At 40.1% G+C, this 25,009-nt stretch overlaps 2 protein-coding genes across 3 annotated transcripts; both read right to left on the minus strand.

The window, feature by feature from the left end:
* Positions 1-1,590: 1,590 nt before the first annotated feature.
* Positions 1,591-16,825, minus strand: LOC148872945 (TATA-box-binding protein). Of its 2 annotated transcripts, XR_016108171.1 has the most exons (10): positions 15,937-16,825; positions 14,019-14,106; positions 12,251-12,322; positions 6,382-6,432; positions 4,769-4,813; positions 4,560-4,652; positions 4,336-4,437; positions 4,163-4,236; positions 2,092-2,243; positions 1,591-1,815 (listed from the first exon to the last, which is right to left on the minus strand). XR_016108171.1 is itself a non-coding variant. In XM_088973741.1 (9 exons), coding segments are annotated over exons 1-9 (603 nt in total). In that variant the 5' UTR covers positions 16,014-16,825; the 3' UTR covers positions 1,840-2,242. The 2 variants fall into 2 exon arrangements, 1 of the variants encoding a protein (XP_088829867.1); XM_088973741.1 differs by lacking the exon at positions 1,591-1,815 and having other exon boundaries at positions 1,840-2,243.
* A 400-nt stretch (positions 16,826-17,225) lies between these two features.
* Positions 17,226-18,478, minus strand: LOC148872946 (NADPH-dependent aldehyde reductase-like protein, chloroplastic). The gene is made up of 2 exons (XM_088973740.1): positions 18,347-18,478; positions 17,226-18,257 (listed from the first exon to the last, which is right to left on the minus strand). The coding sequence occupies exon 2, from the start codon at positions 18,177-18,179 to the stop codon at positions 17,373-17,375; it is 807 nt and encodes a 268-aa protein (XP_088829866.1). The 5' UTR covers positions 18,180-18,257; positions 18,347-18,478; the 3' UTR covers positions 17,226-17,372.
* Positions 18,479-25,009: the final 6,531 nt, after the last annotated feature.

Raw genomic sequence — 25,009 nt, forward strand, 5'->3', positions numbered from 1 at the left:
TTGATAAAGTACTGTTTTTCTTAAATATACAATCTATTTGGTACAAATCAGCACCATGTCAAAGAGTTGATGGGAGCAATGGCTCACCAATGCATCAAACATTAAATTTGATGTTCCATTTATCGAGAATATTGCAATTTACAAACAATGGGTGTTTTTACTATTTTTCAAAAAACACCTAAACCAAACAACGTGGTAGATGACAAAAAGTGCAAACGTTAAGCTAGTACCGATGAAGCACCATTTTATGGATAAACGACACCAATACCAAACATCACCATAGTGTTTATTCGGTAGGTGTATGGCATCGATGTCATTGCTTCATAGATGTTTTTTTTCTTAAGAAAACAGTATTGTATGCATGAAGATCTATTGCACCATTTTGACAGTGTTTGGTATGGCTTCTATTTATTTGATAAACAATGTCAGGTCATCGCCATGTGGGCATTTGTCTTATTATGATATTTTATATGTCTATTTATCTTATAAATGTTTATTTTGGTTTACATGCAAGCCAATCGTTGGGGGAAGTTCATTTTAATGTTTCTCCCCAACATAAAGGTGTTTATTTACCGTTCCACTTATGTAGTACTTAATGGCACCTACTGGCGTATAGCTATCAACAAATACCAAAAAAAACGTTTATTAACCACATTTTCTCAGTTTTGAAAATATATCAAGTACAAACATTTATTTAATAAAAAGAAATCATGCAAAACATATACTTTATCAAAAAACGGCTCCTTTTTTTTTGTTTGGCATCATAGTTTTGTTTGGTACCAATGCTACATAACCTTTTTTAGCATTGGTGATGCCACATCATTGCACCGTTGGCAATAACAAACTGTTTTCTAAAAAAACATTGAATTTGGCATTTCTTTAGACCACACTTTCCCGATTTCCAAGGTGTAGTCTGAAGTAATATTTTTTCTAGAAAAACAATGCCAAATAAAAGGCCATTTTTCGAAACTCCAATTTTTCTTACATAGCACCAATGTGGTGCAGTCAATGCCAAACACCGCGATAAACAGGGAAACCAATCAGTAGTTTCATATACAATAAGCACGAATGCCCATGTAGCACTACCGTAACAACATATTTTTTTCAATAAATGCCCATGAAACCTAACATCACCTATCGTAAAATCTGCCATCTGCCAACGAGTTCGTCCACTAGCCGTAGCTAAATTAAGCCAAAAATAACTTCATATACAGGATCAATTTCCTTTTTAAACAAATTTGATACTAAAAATATCGTTTTAACCTTACAACTACCAATATTGCATATGGCGAGCACTAGTAAAATGTGGATAAACCAGTAAAAAAAGGAAAATCTATAATATGTTAAAAAGGGTACGGAAAAAGTTTTGACCAATCTGAATTTTGATAAATTTATATGATTCCAGTTGATTGGTCAGATGTTTTTCGGATATTGTATCTTTTCCATATCATAGTCGAACCCAAAAAACAAACAGTATTCAAAAGTCACGCCAAAATAGAGCTGGTGGTGCAGGAAGCTCGTGACCTCGTCTGGTTGCAAAACATATTCACTTCATATTAGCCCGAGAAAAACCAAGACGCCACACACAACTTGTTATATTATTCTTTCTGGGAATAGATTTATCCATTTTAATATACCATTAAACACAATACATAGAATTAGAAATAATGAAATGTTCACTGATTCCACAGAAGACGATACAAACTCAGTTCAGCAACTTAATTTTAACCCCTCATCAAACGGCCTAGGAGTCCAAGAACCTTTCATCTAACACCTCGGACATAATTACAGCAAAAGCCACAGCGATTTCGGGGTCTGCTCCAAAGAACAAATAACAAATGAATCAAAATGCAGAAAAGTTGATTCCATTCATAGGGCCGTCCAAAACAGTTGCGTTTATCAGTCTTATCCGAATAGAATAATAAATTTCTTGCTAAAAGATTCATCAAGTCAGAGTTCACATTCGAGAAAAGTTCTGCCATTTTCCCTCCCGATAACAGTCAATAGATCTCATGCGAAATTCAAATTCGAGAAGTGGCCTGGTGGGAGAGGATATGAGAAAAAGAAAATCCACAAGATTTCTTAAATTACCTGACCACCCAAAGCCTCTGCCTAAGCCTTCTATCACCTATTTACAATTAACCGAGTGCATCCTTGGGAACACAGAGTAGCAAGTACATAATAATGTTTTATCTCGAACCCCTCCGCAATGATGTATGCAATATGGTCTCCCAAGCAGATGTCTGTACACCAGAAAAGACACAAGCATCACTTAGCCATCCTACAATATGATCAAAATCTCAATGAAGGTCCGAAACACCAACAACAAAAGTAGAGGATGATAGAGCTTCAGAGTAGTTACTGTTGCAGTTAGGGGATAAGCGAACAGTTGCAATTAGGGGTAAGCAAATGGATAGGATCAATAGGTTCAACCCAAAACCAAATGGAACTGGCCTCGAACTGGCCCCATCCAATCTGTTACTGGGTAGGGTGGTCTAGGTAAAAATTCTTGAAACCAGCCCCCACCCAGACCAGTTCTGGGTCTGAATGCATACCCTACTTGAACCAATCCAGAGAACCAACCTTGATTGGCCTTGGTGGAACTGAACTTGCCTTAAAATAAATCCCAATCTTCTTGAATGCTGCTGGTGGGGCCCTCCTCCGGTGAGGTTAATCTTTTATCTTGTATTACCAAAAAAATAAAACCCAAAGTAATTTAAGGATGTGAAGATTTGGACCCAATTACTTGTGTTTACAAAGACAATTGGTCTCACTTGACCATTGAGCAACTTAAGTAAATTGATAATAATTTTCTTTAACTTAATATTTGAATGCATACAATAAGTAATGTAAAACATAATATTTACAAATTTAAATTATAATAATAAGTTTTGAACTATATTATTATTGTTATTAAAAATCAAGTTTAAACATTTTATGGTTGTGATTTCTAATCACCAAAATATATTGATGATAACATTATCAATGATACAATTTGTGATTATATAATTATGACAAATTTATAGTTCTTAATGTTAAAAAAACCAACATATTACACTCAACAACATAAATAGTTATTTTATTTGATTCTTAATGTTACGGAATGTTTTTTAAGGTTACGTTTTTGGTAAAGAAAGAATAGGTTCCATGGGTAGACCTTGGAATCGACCTTGGAACCACCAAGACCAGAACCAACCATTCTTGACACAGCAATTCTGGTACCAAAAAACCTGGAACCAAAACCTAAAGGGTAGGTTTCGGTTCTACCTTGGAACCACCAAACCAGACCAACCCATGCTCAATGTTTGTCCACATATGCTCATAGAAGCAATAACACAATGTTGTCCACTAGAATGGTGACACATCAGTATGTAAGACTTCGGGCTCTGCCTTGGAACCAAACCAAACTGAGTAACTGACACATGCTCCATGTTAGTCCAAATATGCTGCTGGAAGCAACAACCAAGGTTTTTAAAACCAGACAGGACAACAGGGAACCATTCTAGGGACCGGTTCCCAGGTCAAACGGTCCAACCACCCGGTTCAAACAGACAGCCCCTTCTGACTTAGAAAAAAAAATAAAAAATAAAAACGACCAAAAATCATTGTCCGCATTGATGGTTTGACCGCCCGGGTCAGCGGGTTACTGACCAAATCAACAGTTTTTGGCCAAAAAGCAGTTTTCAGGTGAAACAGAACCGATTACCTGACCAATTCCCAGTTTTTCCGGTCCGGTCCGGTTTTGAAAACCATGGCAACAACACAATGTTGTCAACTGGAATGGTGATACATCAGCATGTAAGACCTCTCACGTGAAAGTTCAAACATTGGCCCTTGTCCAGATGTAATGTCTCTGCCTTCACATCCACTTTATCAGGCTGTTTTTGACGTCACTGTTGCCACCTTTCTATAGGATGATAATATTGCCATATTAAAACATTTCTAGGATCTCACGGTGATAGATAAATCTCCTCTCTTTTTATATTTCTTTCTACACAAATGTGTTCTTGCTTCAGTAGCAAGTATTTGTAGACTCATGTTTAAAATCCGAGAGATTAATTGCTACTTAAAATAACAACAAATAACCATAATGGAAAGACCCCTAATTGAGACCATTAAACCCAAGCTACGAAGAATGATTAATGTTAAAATGCATGCATACCATTGCTGGCTTTTCCTGAATTCTGTTAGAACCGGATAAATGTTCTCAAAAGCGGTATATGTTTCATCTCTCACCTAAAAAAATTAAAATACAAATGCCAATCAGTAAGGCTATCAAAAGAATCATATAGACCAAAAGACAACAAAAGAAAAACAGCTATCATTTATAATTACCTTAGCTCCTGTCAGAACTATCTTCCCAGACACAAAGATAAGAAGGACAATCTTTGGTTGTTTCATCCTATAGATCAGGCCTGGGAACAGTTCCGGTTCATACTGTACCAACATGATACAGCTGCATTCAAATAAGAAATCCCAAGCCAAAAACCCAAAAAAATACATGATGGCAACCATTCACGACCATATTGGCAAGCTGAGTGTGAAAAAACATCACTTACACTTGAAAAGGCACCATGAGAATATGCAAGTCCTTCAAGCCTGATTGGAAATTTCACATCACATGAGCCAACTATGTTCTGAATCTTGAAGTCCTGCCCACCACACCGAAGTAAGAAACACACAAGTGAGATGCAAGTGTATGATGTATGTGCCTATGTTTGTATGTTCGTAAGAGAGAGAGAGAGAGAGAGAGAGAGAGAGAGAAAACCTTAAACTTTGCTGGAAAACCAAGCTTCTGAATGATTCGAGCATACTGGTAAAAATACAAAGTACTGCATCAGAATAATTTATAAAAAAGGTAACCAAGGATCGAAGTATTGGTATCGAGTATCGTATCGGACAGCTCAAATACGGATACAGTTTGGAAACACATCAATATGGATGAAAATATGAAATACTTGGATACGCTAGAAAAATACATATAAATTCCATAAACATCATTAATAACACTGAATTTAAGGTCAAAATAGTCACAAATAAAGTATAGATGCAGAGAAAATGTATATCTTATTGATATATATCAAAAAATATATTACAATTGATATAGCGGGATGCATAGATGTCATAAATTTTATTGATAATGCATCAATCAAGTGTCCAAGACACATATTATATAGAATTTTAGAAATCAAAACATGCACAAAGAACATTATTTTGTTATTTTTTATTTAAGTCCAAAGTAAAATATATGGAACTGTTATATTTTAATTATTATATCAATTTTATTTTACTTTACTATTTTTACTTTTGAACATTAATAAAAAAACTCAACTAAATATTAAATTCTAAAATGTTTGGCAAACAATATTTTTATTTTTGTAAAGAATAAATATGATATCAAAATTGTTAAAATTTCTACGACACATATCATATGCAAGCTCATTATATTTTTATTTCTGTATTTTCTGAAAATAAAAATCACTTCTTGATGTAAATGTAGATTAGAAATTTTAATAAATTCAATTTAATATTACATTCTTGAATGTTTTGTAAACAATATTTTTAGTTTTATAAATAACAAATGTGTTGTTATTTAATGTAAATAAAAATAATAATTCATAATATATAAAATTTTTTAAGATAATTATCATGTGCAAATTTATAAATATTAATTACTAAAGTAATTATTCAATTATTAATATTCCTTGTATAAATTTCTTGAGATTAAAAATCATTTTTTATATAAATGTAGATTTGATAGATTATTTATTCCATTAGCATATAAAATACCATTTTTGAATATTTTTCTTTTTAATTTTTAGTTGGAGTTGTTGAACATAAGCATATGTATTTGCTTGAATTGCATTTGGACATAAAAGTGAATAAAAGTTATTATAATTCATTTATTATCACAAGAAGCAAGGTGCTTTGGTGGTTAAATGGTGCATTTAAGATTGGGATATAAATGTAACTTGGGGTTGAGTCAACTAGGAGCATTTTTTTTAAATAGAGAAACATGGCACGAAGCATTGTATCAATGCATACTGGTTTGTATCAGTGCGTATCAGACCAATACAATGTGATACACCCTGAAACTGGTTATACCAGCCCGATACATGATTCAAAAGGTTTGCCCTTCTTTGTACAATATCTCGTATAGGTATGCACAGATAGAGATAAGACATCCCCATATCGGGCATATCATATCAATATTTCAATCCTTGATTGCAACAGTTTAACAGCCTTAAGCACCAACTGAGATAGGCATGCCAAATTCGAAACATCTTAGTAATGGTAACCTATAGAGGATGTGTTAATTCTTCTTTTCTTCTGGTAAAATTTCTGGGAAATAACACCAGTGCAGTAGATGTATCATCACACCTTCCTTGCAGCCAGTTTTGACTGTTGTTCACTCTTGGCTCCAGTACAGACCTGAAACAGCAGGTTTAGTAAAATTATCAATGAAGAGAACTTCAACAAGATAAAACTTTTCATCCAAAAAACTCCATGGAATAAAATACTCTGACAGATGACAATGCTAAACTCATCATACAAGCCAATCCCTGGGATACAACCATAGGCTATGTAGTAAGAGCAACAACATTAATTAAAGTTATTCATTTGGAAGCAATATTATTTGGATAAGGCTTTGCTGAGTTAAATTTGATCCTTCTAAATGCAGATGATGATAATATGCCTAGAGGTTTTCTCTGTATTTCTCCTAATTGGTGTATCCTCTATAGATCTCACGGTGAGGATTGTTACCATCTATTAGTATCTTGTCCCTTTTCTGCAGACCTTTGGGCTTGGCTACTTTCGTTGTTTGGGGGTAGTTGGAGTTTATCAGCAGAAGTTCACATGCTCTTCAACCATTCTACCTTTTATTGGCCTACAAAAATAAGGAGAATTATGTGGAGATGTGCTCGTGCTGCCTTGACTTGGACTCTTTGGGAAGAAAGGAATCTCGGAAGTTTTCAAGATAAGGAAAGGAACAGCCAAGATTTGAAAGACTGTGTGTTAAACAAGGCAATGCATTGGCTGAAGACCTTGGAAATCTTTTATCAATTCTCCTTTAATGACATTTGGAGAAATTGGTCAGTAGTAGCAAGTTGTTCATCTCTAAAGGACAAGTCAATTACAAGCTGGTCTCCTCCACCCAAAGGCTCAATAAATTTGAACTTTGATGGAAGCAGCATGGGTAATCCAGGATTATCCGGAGTGGGGGTGCTTTGAGAAATGAGAAGGGAGAAATTTTGTTGCTCTACTCAGGTCCCTTGGGAATTGGGAATTCCATCAGGGCTGAACTTTTAGCTGCTATACAAGGGGTCCAATTTGCAAACCAGCTGGGGGTACAACATCTAATAATCGAGTGGGATTCCAAAGTGGTGGTGGGTTGGTTGAAAAATTCTGAAGAGGCTATGTGGCGATACAAGAATGAAATGAAGAAACTTAGTTGGTTGACAAGGAATATGTTAGTCACTGTACAGTGGGTGGAGAGATCAGCAAATACCTTGTCAGATATGTTAGCAAAAGCAAAGGGTAAATAGGGAAATTTTATTTTGGGCTCAGTTGTGATTCTTGTTTTTCTTTCCTAGTTTACTTGTAAGTTTCAAGGAGGGGCTGCAGCTCACGCCTCTCACTGGGATGATGTATGAACTCACTCTAATTTGCTTCTAAATCAATAAACTTATTATTATTCATCAAAAAAGATAATATGCCTAGAGGTTGGAGAGTTGGGAGGGAGGAAGCGGCGGTCACACACTGCTTGTGACATTATTTTATTTTGCTTAGAAACATGCGATGATAGTGGAAAGGTTTAAGAAGCAACTCGTAGGATGGACACGCAATTACATTTCTCTGGGAGGGAGAATAACTTTAATTAAATCCATCTTAGTTAACCTACATGTCTTCTATATGTCAATTTTTAGGATGCTCCAAGTTGTGAAAAAAATTGAAAAGATTATGAGAGACTTTTTGTGGGAACTTGGGAAAAGGAAGAAAGATCAATTGCATAGTTGGGAGAAGGTGATTAAACCTAAAGCTGAAGGGGGATTGGGGATTGGAAATATGAGATTAAAGAATCAGGCACTATTGAGTCTTTGGCGATTTCCAAAAAAAGATCAAATGCTTTGGCATAAAGTGGTGGCAATTGTGCACAGGTTGTCAAACAACGGATGGGATGCCAACTGTCTACAGAGAGCTACCTTGGCTACTCCCTAGAAATCCATCCATGATTCTCTTCCTATTTTCCTCAGCCACATTAGGTTTGACTTGGTCTCAAGTCAGAAGATTAGGTTTTGGGAAAATAAAGGTAGACCAGTGTCAGAATTTATTAGCCCCCCTTTCTCCCCTCTTAAGTTAAACTGGAACTTGGGCTTCGCTAGAATCCTTAGAGAATCTGAAATTGCCAATGTGTCTACTTTGCTTACACTACTGAATCCTGTGGTTCTTAGGGATGGGGGTGTGCATAGTAAGGTGTGGACTCTCATGTTGGGCTCCTCACTTGTGTTTAATTCACTTGTAGATTCCTCTTCTTCCCATTCCCCTTTTACCCTGTTAATCTGGTGTTCCCCATTCCTCCTAGAGTCGGTGCTTTCTGCTAGGAAGTGTATCATGGTTGCATTAGCACTTGTATAAGCTCCAAAGGAAGAGACGAAACTGGTGTTTGTCCCCAATTGGTGCTGCTTATGTAAGTTAAATGGTGAGACTGCTTTTGAGCTGTTAACCACTTTCCCCTTTGTCAGCTTTATCTAGGATTGATTTGCTTCTCCTTTTGGTTGCAGATGGCTTCTTCCTGTCATCTTGGAAGGGTTGTTTATCCCTTCAAATTGCAATTGTACAAATAGAAGAGGCAGGCATATGTGGAGATGTACTAAGTTAAAGAATATTCGGGGACAAAGAAAGGAATAAGGAAGCCTTGATCGAGATCATAAACCTAAGGGTGGCTCATTGGGTTAAAACTTTGGGTCTGTTCTCAGGCTTTCAGGTCAATGATTTCTTCAAATCTTGGGGAACTATAGCTGCTTCCTCCTTTAGAAGACAGATTTCTTTTTTTAAATCAGCTCCTTTAGAAGACAGATTGCTACAGTGGACTGGTCACCCAATCAAGTGGCTGGTTGAAGCTGAATTTTGATGGGAGTTGTGTCGGCAATCTGGCCCCTCTGAAATTGGAGGTGTAATCAGAGATGAGGAAGGAAATATATGTGTTGTCTTCACAGGTCCAATTGAGCAAGGAGATATGGCATCGCTGCTGTTTTTTGGTGTTGAGAAAGCAAAAGAATTGAGTACTGAAAGATTAGTTATTGAAGGCAATTCCAAAACAGTAGTAGAATGGCTAAAGAAGGGAGAGGAAGTGTCTTGGCATCTAAGGAATGTCCCCTTAGGCATTTCAAATGGCTCTATAGTGGCATGTTTATTCAGTTTAATTGGATTTTCCAATAGTCTGGCAGATGGTTTTGCTAAGCAAGGGGTTCAAAGACAGTATGTTTTGGGCTCAGCCCAAATATGTTTGGGGCATTTAGACATTTGGTGTCTATTGTTTCTTCCACAATGTTTTGTTTCTCTGCTTTCTTTTAAAATTAATAAAATCCTTTCATGAGTTACTGATAAAAAAATTACAGATAACATTATTTTATTTTGTGAAGGAAAACCAGAAGAGCTTGTGAACCTGAAGAGGCTTGTGAATAGATTTGAGAATATCCAACCTTAAAGTGAATTGGGGTAAGAATTTTGTGATGGGAGTGAACCTACAGAGTGAAAAGGTGAATTTTTTAGCTAGGATTTTGGAGTGTGAAGTGGGAGATTGACCATTACAGTATTTGGGGCAACCTTTGGGAGGGAATCCAAACTCAAATAGCTTTACCCAGTGATTGAGAGATTCACCAACCAACTAGCAAATTGGAAAAGAAACTACATTTCATCGAGGGGTAGGATAACCCTTATAAAGTCAACACTGGCCAATTTACCAGTGAACTTCCATTCAACATTCAAAATTCCATTGAAAGTGGCAAACCAGTTAGGGAAGATCATGAGGGACTTCTTGTGGGAACAAGGAAACACTAGGAAGGATCAGCTAATGAAGTGGAAGATGGTCTCTACTCTCTAGGTGTAGATATGACAGAGGCTTAGGAATAGGAAATATTAAGTTAAGAAATACAGCCTTGTTGGGAAGTGGTTATGGAGAATGTCATTGGAACAAGACCAATTGTGGTGCAGGGTTATAGTGAGCATTCGCGGATTAGCAGACAATGGTTGGGATTCGGGTCCAAATCCTAGGGCTTCTCGTTATTCTAATTGGAAAGTGATTGTGATTCATGGTACCTTGCCTTCTATGATTCCTTATTTCAAATTTGATGCTTGTGCAGGGAAAAAAGTGTTGTTCTGGGAAGATGTTTGGGTAGTTTAGGGGTGTTATCTTAACACCTGCACTTTATTTATTCACTTTTAGCGAATAAAAGAAAAGTAATCTCTTTAGTTTGTCTTAATAATTCATTGGACTTGGGATTAAGGAGACACCTAAGGGAGTCATAAATGGCAATGCTGGATAAACTTATTACTCTTTTAGGATCAATCCTGTCCAGATAGTAGAAATTGGAAACCTTCCCTGGTTGAAGTCTTTACTTGTGCCTCTTTCTTTCAGACCCTTCAATCTTCTAACACAATAGGGACTTTTCCATCAATGGAAGTGTGGTGTAGTCTTGTACCCCCAAAAATTAGGGCTTTTTGTTTGGAGGTGGTAGTTCAAAAAATCAACAAACTAGATATGTTGCAAAAAAGAGGCCAACTTTTTGCCTCTCTCCCCATGTTTGTAGTCTTTGCTTGAGTGCTGGTGAGACCATCACACACCTTTTAATCTCATGTCCCTTTGTACTTTTTATTTGGACTTGGTTCTCTTCTTCTCTCTTTGGAAACAGGTGGACACCTCACTTGAACATGGTAAGCCTGTTTAACCCAAGTCAAGCAACTGAAGAGGCGTGCTAGAGTCATGTGGAGTGCAACAGCCAACAAGAGTAGCGATTCTCTGGTAAGTTTGGGAAGACAGAAATAGCAGGATCTTCAATGGATTGGAGAAACCTAAAGAGGAAAATATTGATAGAATATCCATCAAAGTCATAGATTGGCTGAAATCAATTAACCTGTTTAAGGATTTCACAGTTGAAGACATTTACAGAAACTGGGGAGAGGTTGCAGCTACTTCCTTTTGGCCTAAAGTGCAAGAGCTATCGTCCCCATCAACACAAACAGATTAATGCTAAACTTTGATGGGAGCCAAAGAGGCAACCCTGGACTGTCAGGAATTGGGGGAGTATTTAGGGTCCGTTTGGTTCACGGGAATAGGGGTCTGGAATCAAAATCGGAATGGGCTATTCTGATTCCAACTGTTTGGTTGGGCGGAATCGGAATCCCATTCCCATTCCTGCTGGAATGGCATTCCTCCATTTGAGGGAATGGTCATTCCCTGCCTCTCCCTTGGGAATGAGATCTCATTCCTGCTGATTTTAATTCCCATTCCCGTTCCTGCTTGAACCAAACAGACTATGGGAATGGACCATTCCGATTCCGATTCCAGAGGATTTTGATTCCGATTCCGATTTTGATTGCAACTACGAACCAAACGGACCCTTAATTCCCATTCTCATTCCTGTCTGAACCAAACAGACTATGGGAATGGACATTCAGATTCCGATTCCGGAAGATTTCGATTCCGATTCCGATTCCGACTACAAACCAAATGGACCCTTAGAGATGGACACAGTAAAATTTCCACTATGTATTCAGGGCCTATAGGAGTCTGTGACTCTTTGAGGGTGGAGGTAATGGCTTTGCTTCAAGGTGTAAGATTTGCCAAACAGATGGGGCTGAACCAAATAGAGATAGGAGACTCTAAAATGCTCACTGATTGGTTGAAATCAGGCAGCTTGGGAGCTTGGATTTATAGACATGCTATAAGGGAGATCACCAACATAACAAAGGAGATTGGGGCTTCTTTCAAATGGACTAGCCAATACTTTAGCTAAACAAGGGATATGGAGGGAAAGGCTATTCTGGGCAGAATTGTAAAAAAGGTCTTTGGGGGTTAGCACCTATTCTAGGGTTGACAGTTGTACATGATATTTCCTAATTTTCTTAATGAAGTTACTGTTTCCAACCAAAAAAATGATCATTCTAACAATTATAAAAGCCAAAAGATATTCATATTACTTATCTAATGGCCAAAAAACATTGTAAGATTCTTAGAGAAACAACTCACCATCTTTCCAGACGCAAAGATCAATGCTGTAGTCTTAGGTTCTCTTATCCTCATTATAACAGCAGCAAAACGCTGTTACAAATAAAACATTATGAAATGATAAATTGGTCTATGCATACACCTACCAAATAAACAATCATCATACACTAGAATGAAACTTTAAAAGCTCCAAGAGTAAACATTTAATCAAATAATACAGATGCAAATGGAAATATAAATGATCAACTAACCAAAATGAAAGTTTAAAGCTTGACCATTTTTATATTCTATATTCTACAAGGATTGGCCATATTGGAAAAGGGCTTACACTCCTATTATAGGTACAATAACCAGGCAATAACATTCATTTGTTAGCTAACTTTAAGGTTTTGGTTTGGAACTAGGTTTCTTTTTTTTTTTAGATAAATGAGATAAGTTTTATTAATTCAGATAAGAGAATACAATCAGCCTAGGAAGAGGCACGAGATGTTACCTCCCCCGAGGACTGAATCGTTTACACTAAACAAGCCCAAGCCTGAAACACAAATTACAAAGTAACCCAAAACAGATCTCCCCTTGACACCCCTTGTTTGGCCAGAGAATCAGCCATTGCATTTGTTGATCTGCTGACCCACTGAAATCTGACAGTCATACTTCTTGTCATCCATTTAACTTTCTTTAACAGATCTCTATAGCCCCAGCAAACTGAATCTGGGCTATTCAGCCAGCCCACTACCACTTTGGAATCCCCTTCTACTAACAAATTGTTCACTCCAATTTGACTAGCCATCTGTATACCTTGTACTGCTGCTAATAGCTCTGCCCTTACAGAGTCGTCTTCACCCACTGGTCCTGAAAAAAGAGACAACATGGTTCAAGACACGCATAAGCTAAATTTCAGTCTCTCTCATCAGTTTTCAGCTTATGTTGTGAAAACAAGCAGCTTGTGCTTCTCCATACTAGACCCAATAGCTTATAGACCTATTTGAGGTTCCATAATTGGTTTTCTCCTCTACCCAAACACCTTCAAAACTTCACTTTTTCTCCATCTTAATCCTGCCAATCACATCCCAAAACATATTATAACAATTCTAAATCAAATACCAAGCATTCATTAGCGTAATTTCTATTTATAATCTATACATATTAAGCCAACCACATAACCTCTTCTATCTCAGTCAAATTTTAATAAGAAACGAATGTTGGAAACCGGATATAAGAGGATAGCACTCCTGTTGTTGGCTCAGTGGGGCTTTTTCTTAACCAAGCAGTATCACTGTTGGTGATGGACAAGGTAAACTGCTTCAAAAAAGGATTCAACTTGGCACAAAACCAACTACAACATCTCAGTCAAAATTCATAAAGAAAAGTCAAACATTGAAATAAAAAAAATATATATTTCATTCAAAACCCCAATATAAGGTCAAATGACAAAGTGACAAGCAGAAATAACAATGCTGTAATCATTCCCTCTACCCTATCCTTTTTCTTCTATCTATTGTTTGTCTCTATTTTAAGACTGAAACTAATGGAATTTTAATCCTATGAGATCTGTACAGGCAACTAATGAAACTGGCAAGAAACCCCAAAATCTAAAAACTCCCAACAATATTTAAATACTTGTTATTGGTTAAATCAAACACCATACCCAAAATATGATCATAGGCAATCAAAAAAATGAGTTGAATTTCAAAGGGTAACATACATCTCATCCATTTCTTTTGTGATGCTAAAGCAAGGAGAAAAGAGGCAAAACAAGAAAAAAAATGGGTCATATTTTGAAATGCACCTTGGGATTATATTCTGCATTACGAGCTTGTAGTGCAATGGCCTTAAGATCCAGCTTGCAATCCAAGTTGACAGTCGATACAATGTTCCTAAATGACCAAATGAAACAGGTTAGCTATTGTCAACAATGGTTAGAGAAGAGGCAGTCCCAAAAATCACATGCAGTTGCATTTTATGATCCAAGGCACTAGAGAGTACTGTCACCGCTGAATCACACAATATTCAAGATAGATTACAGTTTGGAGAATATAGTGTTAACCTTTTCTCCCATCATCAAGGAATACAACCATCTACAAGGATGCTAATTTGAAAGTCGATTTGAGATTTTGGTCATGACAAAACATTCAATCATGCTTAAAGACAGAATAATCAGACTGCAACATAACTTCATCCAGTAAGGTGATACGAATTCATTGGGAATAAAAGGGTGGAGATGGAAGGTTGGTACTGCTTTTGAGAAAGTTAACTTCAAGTGGGCATACACAGGAACAAGACCCTCTGTGAAGCACTTTAGTAGAAAATGTTTGTTGTGCAACCCTAAGTACTAACAAAGGTGTTCTCTAGAAGGGGAGAAGCTATTCTGGTTCAGTATCAATTGTAACTAGACATTGCACAGAACCAGTAATAATTTTTATTTTTCTACCCTTATATGTAAAAAGTCATATAAGGACATGAAACTTTCCTTAACCAGAAAAAGTCTTACAAGGACATGAAACTTTCCTTTATCACCAGACACAATAGGAAGAAACAGGGGAGACCAAAACCAGTATAAAAAGTTGAGAAAATAGCCCTACTAGCTGATCCTCAACTAGGGATAATATCTTTGATAAACCCCCTTCTATGATTTTGCCAACTCCACATATCACCTGCAAGTTTTTTTTTTTGTGTGTGTGTGTGTCTTTCAAAAGACAAAAGGCACCCCTGAAACACCAAGAAACAGTTGGAGAATCAAGCAAATCAACTGTCCATTTTGACCATGTTATATGGACAGGGCATAATAGTTCAAGTGTTCATTTATGAATAATAATAATAATAATAATAATAATAATAATAATAATACCAATACAAGTTCAAGCATCCAGCATGGATACAAGATTCCTTTTGAAGGGTCCATGTAACATAGACTGACTATCTTCACTTAAAGTTCAATACGCAAGAATAATTCATTTCAATTTCAAACTTAGCTCTTCAATTGCACATTCTACAGTTGCTTCAAGTCTCAAACTTCGTGACTATAAGCGATGTTATCAAACTAATTGGACAATGTAGATGACCAGCTATATAATGAATCATAGATTTTTTTTATAAATTATGATAAATCACAGAATCACAGCAAAATAATATGAAAAAGCATGGGCTTGTACATGTACAGAATGATGACTATGCTTCCAGTTATTCCCGCAGCACCAATTGCGTTAACAGCTTTAGTACACAGGCGATGAGCAATACACAAGCCGTATACATCCAAATTAAGTAAATCTCATCCCATGAGATTGATTAGAAATAGCAACGTTTTCATGTTGTCTCTATTTTATGTAACTACAATCCCCTAGTGCATGATTTCTCTTTAGGTTGGTAAACGATTGAATGGGCGACCACTGTTGTAGATTAGCTACAGCCTACAGGATCAAAACAGTACATCATGTGAAGACCGCACAGTAAGAGGATTAGTTTTTAATTTGCAATATTCGGTAAGAACACCCGGTCGCTCAAAAATGTTCTACATTCACTTTTTATCGTTATTTGCTTATGCAAAAGGAATAGAAAAGACATCAATTTAAATTTCACGGGCATATGAACAGCTAGATATCACATAAAAACAGCCAATGCTAATCAATTAGCTGCATTAACATCCAACGAATATTTCACTTAGAAATCATGTATCAGACAACCTTCCTTGAGAAGAAGAGCAGACTTACTGTAGCGTAGGAACAATGCCTGAGGGATGCTTGGTAAGATCTACAGGTTGACTCCCTTCCAAGACTTGATCGGCCATGTCCCCCTCGGATTCAGATTCCTCTTGTTTTTAACCAATCCACAGTGAAGACTCGAAAACTGAGATCAGAGTATCAGACCAAATTCTTTCCCACCTTCAGGCTTTTCTTTCCTCCCCACAGAAAAATTGGACTAATTCTTTTTCGGGTTTATCCAAGATTGAAAAGCAAAGAATAGGAAGGTCTATAAAGGATCATTTATTCCTCCTACCAGCTTAGATCAGCTTCTTAGTTCAGTGTTTTAGAGTTTTCGCGGCGACGATAGAAATCCACGGATATCTAACTGAAGCGAGTAAGTGTTTTATAGAAGAAAACAAAACCAGACCAGATTACTTCGAGTCTTGATCATCCGAACGATCGGAACCAAGTTTTCATAAATTTCAGTCAGAAACGAAGAAGGTCGACTGTCAGACGAAAACCAGCGATGATGCAACGATTCGAAAGCTTTCTGTCTCTCCAGTACGATAACAGATATTTCTGTTCGAAACCTAGGGTTTTCAAAACAATCCGAACAAAATTTTGGCGAAACTCGCGTCGAATTCGGATGAGAAGATCGATCAGAAGCGGCAAAATTTTGAAAACGGTTGTCTTTTATAGGTTAGAGGAGAGGATCTGGAGCATAATAGAGGGCTTTAGGGTTTGGCTGTGGTTATAAGAGAGGTGGGGAGGGATGGGTTCGATTTCGATGCCCAGGAGATGGAAAAAAGCTGGAACGAGCGGACGTCAGTGGATTCCTTTTTCTATTCGTCCCCAACTATTTATAGCCGCTTACCGGTTAGGGCTTCATTTGTCCGGTCATCCAGATATCTAACCTGATGTTGCCGGTTTCATAGGTTTTCTTTTTGTACATGCTTCTAGTTCTGGAACACAGTGAAATTACCATGATGGCCTCGTCATGTCCCCACTTTTGAAGGGCAAACGTGGAATTTCGATTCGTACAGTAATTTTTCGTTCCTTCCATCCGGCATCACGGCGATGGGATAGACGTTAGAAAGCTTTTAGTATGTCGGAACTCAGAACCATACACGTGGCAGATATTTAGAAATCGATTCACCGACCCTAACCCTGATGTAATGTATTTTTAGCCGTTTGATTTCACCCGTTACATCTCTAAGATATGGATTATGGAATAGATATCAGTGGCAAAATTGTAATTTAGATAGTATTAAGACTTCAGACAATATTCGTTCGAGTATGAAGTGCTCGACAAAATGTGCCAACAAACGGATGCTCTGTGAATCCCTTTATTTATTCTTCTTTATAACAACTCCGATCAACTGCACAAGAACTGAAAAGAAACAAAAAGAGGCAAATCGCTATCGAATAACAAGATCCAACAGCCCAGAACCAGAATAATGCTTTCACACATAGCCACCATTAACGCGAATGATCTGCCCATTAACCCACTCGCCGCCATCAGTAGCCAAAAACCCAACAAGAGGGGCCACGTCTTGGGTCTCACCGAGTCGACTCAAAGGGCACTCCTCGATCACCTTCCTCACTTGCTCCTCTCCCTTGCCAGCAAAGAACAAATCAGTCGCTATGGGTCCCGGCGCCACACAGTTGGCAGTGATCCCCGTCCCCTTGAGCTCCTTCGCCAGAATCCTCACCATCGTCTCCACCGCCGCCTTGGATGCCGCGTAAGCTCCAAACCCCGGCTTCAGCCCGCCTACCATTGAGGACGAAATCAATATGATCCGTCCTCCACCTCCACGTTTCAAGCGATTGGCTGCCTCCCTACAGCATAAGAACGCTCCTCTTGTGTTGACGCTGAAGATGGCATCGAAATCCTCCACAGTGGTATTTGCTATGGTTGGATATTTGGGGTCAATCACCCCGGCTGAGTTGACGAGGATATGGGGCTCTGCGCCGAAGGCTTGCTCGGCTTGATCAAAGAGGCTTTTTACTTGGGCGGGATCAGAGACGTCGGCCTTGACCGCAATGGCTCGTTGAGGGTGAGGGGAAGGGGACGAGGAATTGATCTCGTCGGCTAGGAGATCGGCTTGGGTAGAACTGTTGGCGTAGTTAAGGACGAGCTTCGTGCCGAGAGAGGCAAGGTGGAGAGCGATGGCGCGGCCAATTCCGCGCGACGCACCAGTGACAATTGCGACCCGGCCTTCAAGAGGGAGGGAGGGAGCTGTATGGGAAACGGTGCTAACCCCGGCCATAAGCAAAGGCGGTTTGTTCTTTCTTTGCTGTAGTTGTTGATCAGAAGTTCAACGCGTCTATCCTATTCGATTCTTGGCCTGTAAGAAGGGTCCTTGGAAATTTATAACAAGATAAAAAATCTATGGTAGGCTAGCCAGTAAGCCACGCTGTCTGGAGTTGGACTAACCCGTATGATCTAACATCGTCTCTGTGCTTTGATTAGACGTTGCAACAGCCAACGGCGTATGAGCTATTCCTTTGCCCACAGCCCCGTTCAGGCGTTCGGCCGTTCGTTTGCATTCTGGATTCCTGCCAATTAACATCGGTGGAGAACTTTTTAAAGGGTTACAGTTGCAGTAGCCTATGAGAATCTTACGATGTGGAAAAACTTCAGCCACACTCATCTCATCGTCTCATGGATACATGGGAGCTGAGGTCACAAAGTAGGACCCGCTGACCGGGGTCATAACTCATAACTCATAAAGTAGGACGCATGCTAGTAAAGGGGTTGCGTGGTGTGGTCAAATTTTCATTCTCTTAAGTCATAACATTTGTCTTTTTCTTAAACCCTAAAGTACCCTTAGTTTGTTTCCTGAGACCAGTTTACCCTTCAGTTTTTTTTTTTTTATTTGTTATTATCAGCCTAGATTTTTGAATAAACAATTTAATAATTTTAAATTTACCAGCAAAGCCATTAGCTAGAGGTGTAAAAAATTGAATGAATCTGATCAAAAGCCTGAACCCAAAATAGTACAAAACTAGCGATGTAAGGGGAGTGAGAGAGAAAATAAAATTTCTAGTAAAAGTTGATAGGGTTATTACATGTTAATTATCTAATTTGATAACTTAGAATTGTATATTCTTAAAATTGTCTATTTTTAAATCATGTAAATGTGAAAAAAACAAACAAGGGTTGTTCACAAACTTACTTGGGACATAAAATTTATAGATCCACACCAATCTCTTAATGTAATAACTGCATAGCAAAAAGGTTTTTGATTAATTTACACAAAAATGAATGAATTATAAAAAGTAGGGGTGGATTCAAGTCGAGTCGAACCGAATACTTGGCTATTTGAGCTTGATTCAAAGCTCAAAAATTTGAGTTCAATTATAAGCCATGTTTTTTTAATAAAAATTATACTTATGAAAGTATTTTTTTAATTTATATACAAAAATTAAGAATTATAAAAATTATTTACTATTATAGATAAAAATAAAAATATTATATATAAAATATTATTATATAATAAAAATCATTTATTATATATATGTATATGTCAGTTCACAAGCCGAGTTTCATTGGGCTTGAGCTGAGCTCAAATAGCTCATGTGAAGCTTAGCTCGTGGCTTCTCCTAACAAAAGGATAAATGATGCAACCATCTAAATTTAAAATTAGAAATCTTAATGATGCAGCGCAATCCGGGCACTCCTAACTGGCGATGGACAGTACCTAAAAAAAGGAAGGTGAAGGATTCCCAGAGAGCTTGCTCGGTGAGAATACTCCGATGCTTAAGTTAGAATACTTGGGAGAGCTGTAAGGGATGCAAAGAGAGCTAAGAGTGCAGATAGCGCTAGATCAGTAAAATTCAAGATACCTTCGCCCCTTCAACCCTGGGGCCTTTAAATGCGAATGTTCTTGTCAAATCGGGTGTAACCGCCACTGGCCCTCTATCGCAGTCGTTATTTGCTAGGGCTGCACATGTAACTATTGCAGAGTACTGCCCAATCAGATGAGAGACACGACCCAGAAAGGACAGACACGCCACCACCTGTCGAGAGACGTGGGTGCAGTCTGCTGGGCTGGCAGGGACTACGCCGTTAGTCAAGAGACGTGATGCAGTCTGACGAGTACGGTCTCGTTAGATAAGAAGCTTCCTGAGAACGTCGCGTTGCTTAACAGCGAGCTGCCCTGTAGCGAGCTGCCTTGTAGCGAGCTCCTAGATGTGTCCCGAGGTGATTTCGCCTGAGGTTGCCTTTGGGAAAGTCTTCTTGCATAAGTATTGGAGCGAGCTGATTCTCTCAGCTTGTGAGCTGGGATAGACTTGGCTTGGAGTATTCCCTTTCCACATACCGTGGTCCTTGAGCTCGCGCTGTAGCGAGCTTATTCCACGGTGAGTTAAAATGTAGCAAGTTGTCCTGCGAGGACCTTAACGAGCTCGTTACTCAGTCGTAGCCAGGCTGTCATGCTGAGCTGTTGCTTACGTTGAATCACGTCCACATGTCGCCTTCTTAGGAGGTCGGGTCAAATCGCCCTCCATCAACTGCCCCCCACTCCTTGGGCTAAGGATTCCACCATAGTGCGAGGAGTTCATGGAGTGTGACGAGTGGATTTCACCCAAAATTCAAACTTGATTGACCGATCGCATTAAATACACACGTGGATGTCAGGCGAATTCTGGATTTTTCAAATGCCAAAAAGCGCGCCAAAACGGCCCTCACCTCCATAAGTCGTGCAGCTGGCATTACCTTAATCATGGAAGACGTGCAGCCAGTCACATTTCGGTTTCAGAAGACGTACGATCATCTTGACTAAGAACCGTCAGATTCGCTTTAATTTGAGTTGTTGGTTTGTGGGCACAGTGGCTATAAATAAGAGGGCCCCAAGCCTCATTTCCTTCACACCAACTTGCGTTGCCTTCGGATTCTGAGGTCGCACCTTCACCTAGCCGCTCGAGCTCTTCTCCTGTTCACATCGTCTTTTCGGTTCAACTTTTTCCTAATGAGTCTTATCGCTTTGTCAGCAATGTCAGGGTACCCATACAATGTCTTTCCCTAGGGCGGTAACCAAGATGACGCCCCTTTAGGGAGAGCTTGGGGGTAGGCTCGGGAGGCCTCCGACGAGATGGCTTCAACCTCCCGGGTAGGGAACCGGACAGCTTTGGTCCTTCCTCCATGTCGATGGAGAGACTTAGGACCTTGGTCTTTCAAGCTCGCAAGGGGAGCGAGGCCCAGGAGCTACTCGTCCGGGACCAGGAAGCACAGATCGCCCCGTTGTCTGAGGAGAGTGCTCGCTACCGGGAGGAGTCGTCGAGGGTGATAGCGGAGAGGGAGCTCCTTCGCCAATAGGTCAAGGACTTGGAGTCCACACTTCAAGATCGGACTCGGAACTTCGACGTCATGGTGGAGGCTGAGCAAACTAAGGCGGTGTGAGACTTCAAGGATTCCTAGGAGTACCACGACCTCTAAGTGGAGTACGGCTCGAGCTCCTACTGTTCTGGATTTAAACTTTGTCGCTGGCTGGTCTGGAAGAAGTTCTCTGGGCTCAACCTTGAGGGCATAACAATGAAGCGTTTGAATCTAGAGACGGTGGACTTGGCGGAGGAGGAGGAGCCTGACTCTCCGAAGGACGACGAGGACGTGGAAGCGGCAGAACCTTGAGGTTGGTTGCTCTTGTTTTTCTTTCTTCTGGATGACTTTCTGAAGTGGTTGTTCCCGGGTGTTTGGACCCGGTTTTAAATATCTCTTTTTTTTATGAACTCTCTTGGGCGGTTGGGCCCAATTTTTTTTTTCTATTTTGATGAACTTCTTTTGGGTCGTTTAAGCCCGATTCTTTGTTTTTAAGAGTTACTAATGAAATGTTTTGTCTTTTTATGCTAAGTATTATGTGCTCTTTACTTTCTGCCAAAGTGATTTTATTAATCGAGTTGTTAGAACTACATACACGAAATAGGATCTTTCAGTAGTTGTTACCCCGAGCTATTCCTCCATACTTGAGGTAGTCTTATGGTATACCCCGAGGTGGTTATCATAGTAAGCCCGAGCTGTATGCACCTAGGTTAAGTTGACGTGGGTTGTCCCTTATCGGGTTCAACTAATATACCGAGGCAGGCTACACTTCATAGGGTTCCCGCCCGAGCTGCCTATGCCTTTGGTATTAATACTTAGCCTTTGCTGATGAAACGGTTAGGTCTTACACAGTGCCGAGGTCTTGGTTAGCTTGGCGTTTTTAGCCCTTAGGCCGAGGGAGTGACTTATAGTCCACTCTTAGAGTTTGCCCATGCCATAGAGGCGACTAGGTCTTATCGCGCCAAAGTCTTCATTAGCTCGGCATTTTGGCCCTTAGGCTTTGGGAGTAACTCGTGGTCTACTCAGTAGTTCACCCATGCCATAGAGGCGACTAGGTCTTATCGCACCGAGGTCGTTGTTAGTTTGGCATTTTGGCCCTTAGGCTCTGGGAGTGACTCGTGGTCTACTCAGTAATTTATAGGTAATATTTCCTTAAGTTGACAATATTCCATGCCAGAGGTATTTGTTTCCCTTCTAGGGTTTTGAGCTCGTATGTTCCTTTTCCGAGCACTCGCTTTACTCGGTAGAGTCCTTCCTAATTTGGCCCGAGCTTACCAACACTGAGCTCAGGCACCATAACTTTACGAAGGACCAGGTTGCCAACGCGGAGGTTTTGCTTCTTGACCCTGGCATTATAGTATCGAGCTACTCTCTGCTTGTAGGCTGCGATCCTAATATATGTGAGGTCCCGTACTTCGTCAAGCAGGTCGAGGTTGGTGCGTAGCTCGTCTTCATTTGCCTTGTCATCATACGCTTCTAGTTGTAGCGAGGGAACCTTGATCTCAGTTGGGATGACTACTTCAATACCGTAAGTGAGGTTGAAGGGGGTCTCGCCTGTAGCGGTCTTCATTGTGGTCCGATAAGACATAGAACACTGGGTAGCTCGTCTTCCCATAGTCCTTTAGCTCGGTCTAGGCGTGCCTTCAATCCGCGGAGGATAGCTCTACTCGTGACTTCCGCTTGGCCGTTCGCTTGAGGGTGTGCGGCTGAGGTAAAGTTTATGTCGAATTCCCATGTCTTGGCACCAGTTCTAGAATTTAATGTCCTCGAACTGCTTACCATTGTCAGAGATCAGTACCAGAGATTGCCCAAAGCGGCACACTATACTTTTCCAAAAGAAGTTTTGTACATTTCGAGAGGTTCGACTTCTATCCACTTAGTGAAATAATCAACTGCTACCACTAAGAACCTCCTCTGGCCTGTTGCTGGTGAAAACGGTCCGAGTATATCGATCCCCACTATGCAAAAGGCCACGGGCTTGTGAGATACTTCAGGTCGGTGACAGGTTGATGGTGGATATTGGCATGCTTTTGGCACTTGTCACACTTTCTAACGAGCTCGATTACATATGCTTTCATTGTTGGCCAGTAGTACCCCTGTCGTAGTGCTTTTTGGGTGAGAGACTTGCCCCCCAAGTGTCCGCCGCACTGGCCCTCATGAGTGTCGCGGAGCATGAGCTCAGTTTCGGAAGGTCGCAAGCAGCGCGGGTAGGGGAGCGTGTAGGATCTTCGGTACAACCGTTCGTCTATTATGACGTATTTGGCTGCTTGACGCTCTACCTTTCTGGCGGCATTGCGGTCTACAGGGAGGGTCCCTTGCAGCAGGAAGCTTGCGAGCAGATCAATCCAGTTCGGCTCTGGTTGAACGACAGGAGCGACCTCCTCTGCCCCCCTAAGAATGCTAGGCTGAGGCAAGTTCTTTATGTACACGGTTCTCGTGGTATTATCACTGGTGCTGGCTAACCGGGACAGGGCATCGGCCTCAACGTTCTCCGATCTTGGGATTTGCTTGATGAAGTATGACTGGAAGTTGAGCAGGGCATCTCTTACTTTGGCTAAGTAGGCGGTCATGGTTGGTTAGCAAGCTTTGTATTCGCCTATGACTTGATTGACCACGAGCTGGGAATCACTGCAGATGACGATATGCTTGGCTTTCACTTCCTTGGCTAGATCCAGCCCGGCTATTAATGTCTCGTACCCCGCTTCATTGTTGGATGCCGCGAACTCGAAGCATAATGCGTACTCCAGTTTTGTGCCGCTTGGGCCGTACAGAATGATTTTGGCTCTGTTGCCCTGCTAGTTTGATGAGTCATCTATGTGAAGGATCTAGAGCTCCTCATCCCAGTTCGCACTGGTTGCTACCTCACGGTGCTCGAGCTCAACCGGCCTAGGAACTTCGGGCTAGCCCGAGCTGGGGGCCTCGTGCTCGATCAGCCTGGGGACTTCGGAGCTGAAAGTGCATTATGCGACGAAGTCTGCCAAGGCTTGGGCCTTGACATCAGTTAGTGGCTTGTATTGAAGGTCGTACTCGCTGAGCTCAACAGCCCACTTCGTCAATCTACCAGAGACCTCGGGCTTGAGTAGAACTTGCCTCAGAGGTTTGTTGGTGAGGACGATGACAGTGTGAGCTTTGAAGTACGGACGAAACTTTCGGGCTGCAATAACTAGTGCATAGGCCAACTTTTCTATCTCTAGATATCTCGTCTCTACTCCCTGCAATACTTTACTAACATAGTAGATAGGTCGTTGGACCCGATCTACCTCTTTTATCAGTACTAAGCTGACCACCTCGTCACTTGCCGAGAGGTACAGCTCTAGAACATCGCCCTCCTCGCACAGGGTTAAGACCGATATACAGGCGAGGTACCTTTTGAGCTCGTCGAACGCGAGCTGGCACTCTTCGGTCCATTCAAAACATTTGCTTTTAATTACCTTAAAGAAAGGCAGGTAGCGGTCTGCTGACTTGGACATGAAGCGGCTCAGAGCAGCTATTCGACCATTCAGCCTCTGAACCTCCTTCAGTTTTTGGGGTGGTCTCATGTCTAGGATGGCCTTTATTTTATCTGGGTAGGCCTCAATGTCACGCCGGTTAACGATGTACCCCAAGAATTTACCCGAGGTGACACTGAAGACACACTTATTGGGGTTCAATTTCATGTTAAATTTACGCAAAATTTCAAAAACTGAATGTAAGTCGAGTATTAAATCATACATAGCATTTTATTTTTCTGTCAATCAATGGCTCAAACAATTTATTTACAAGTCTCTGAAAGGTTGCCCC

The sequence above is a fragment of the Nelumbo lutea genome, chromosome 2 (assembly GCF_056320005.1).
Source record: "Nelumbo lutea isolate HS-2025 chromosome 2, American lotus-T2T, whole genome shotgun sequence".
Classification (NCBI taxonomy): domain Eukaryota; kingdom Viridiplantae; phylum Streptophyta; class Magnoliopsida; order Proteales; family Nelumbonaceae; genus Nelumbo; species Nelumbo lutea.

Bases quoted from the DNA above. Each gene is read 5' to 3' on its own strand.
- LOC148872946 (XM_088973740.1), bottom strand. From the start codon at position 18,179: ATGGCCGGGGTTAGCACCGTTTCCCATACAGCTCCCTCCCTCCCTCTT.
- LOC148872945 (XM_088973741.1), bottom strand. From the start codon at position 16,013: ATGGCCGATCAAGTCTTGGAAGGGAGTCAACCTGTAGATCTTACCAAG. The intron at 12,323-14,018 runs GTGCATTTCAAA...TATTTGTAACAG, and splicing joins ATGCAGAATATAATCCCAAG to CGTTTTGCTGCTGTTATAAT. The intron at 6,433-12,250 runs GTGAGTTGTTTC...CTGCTGTTTCAG, and splicing joins TCTTTGCGTCTGGAAAGATG to GTCTGTACTGGAGCCAAGAG.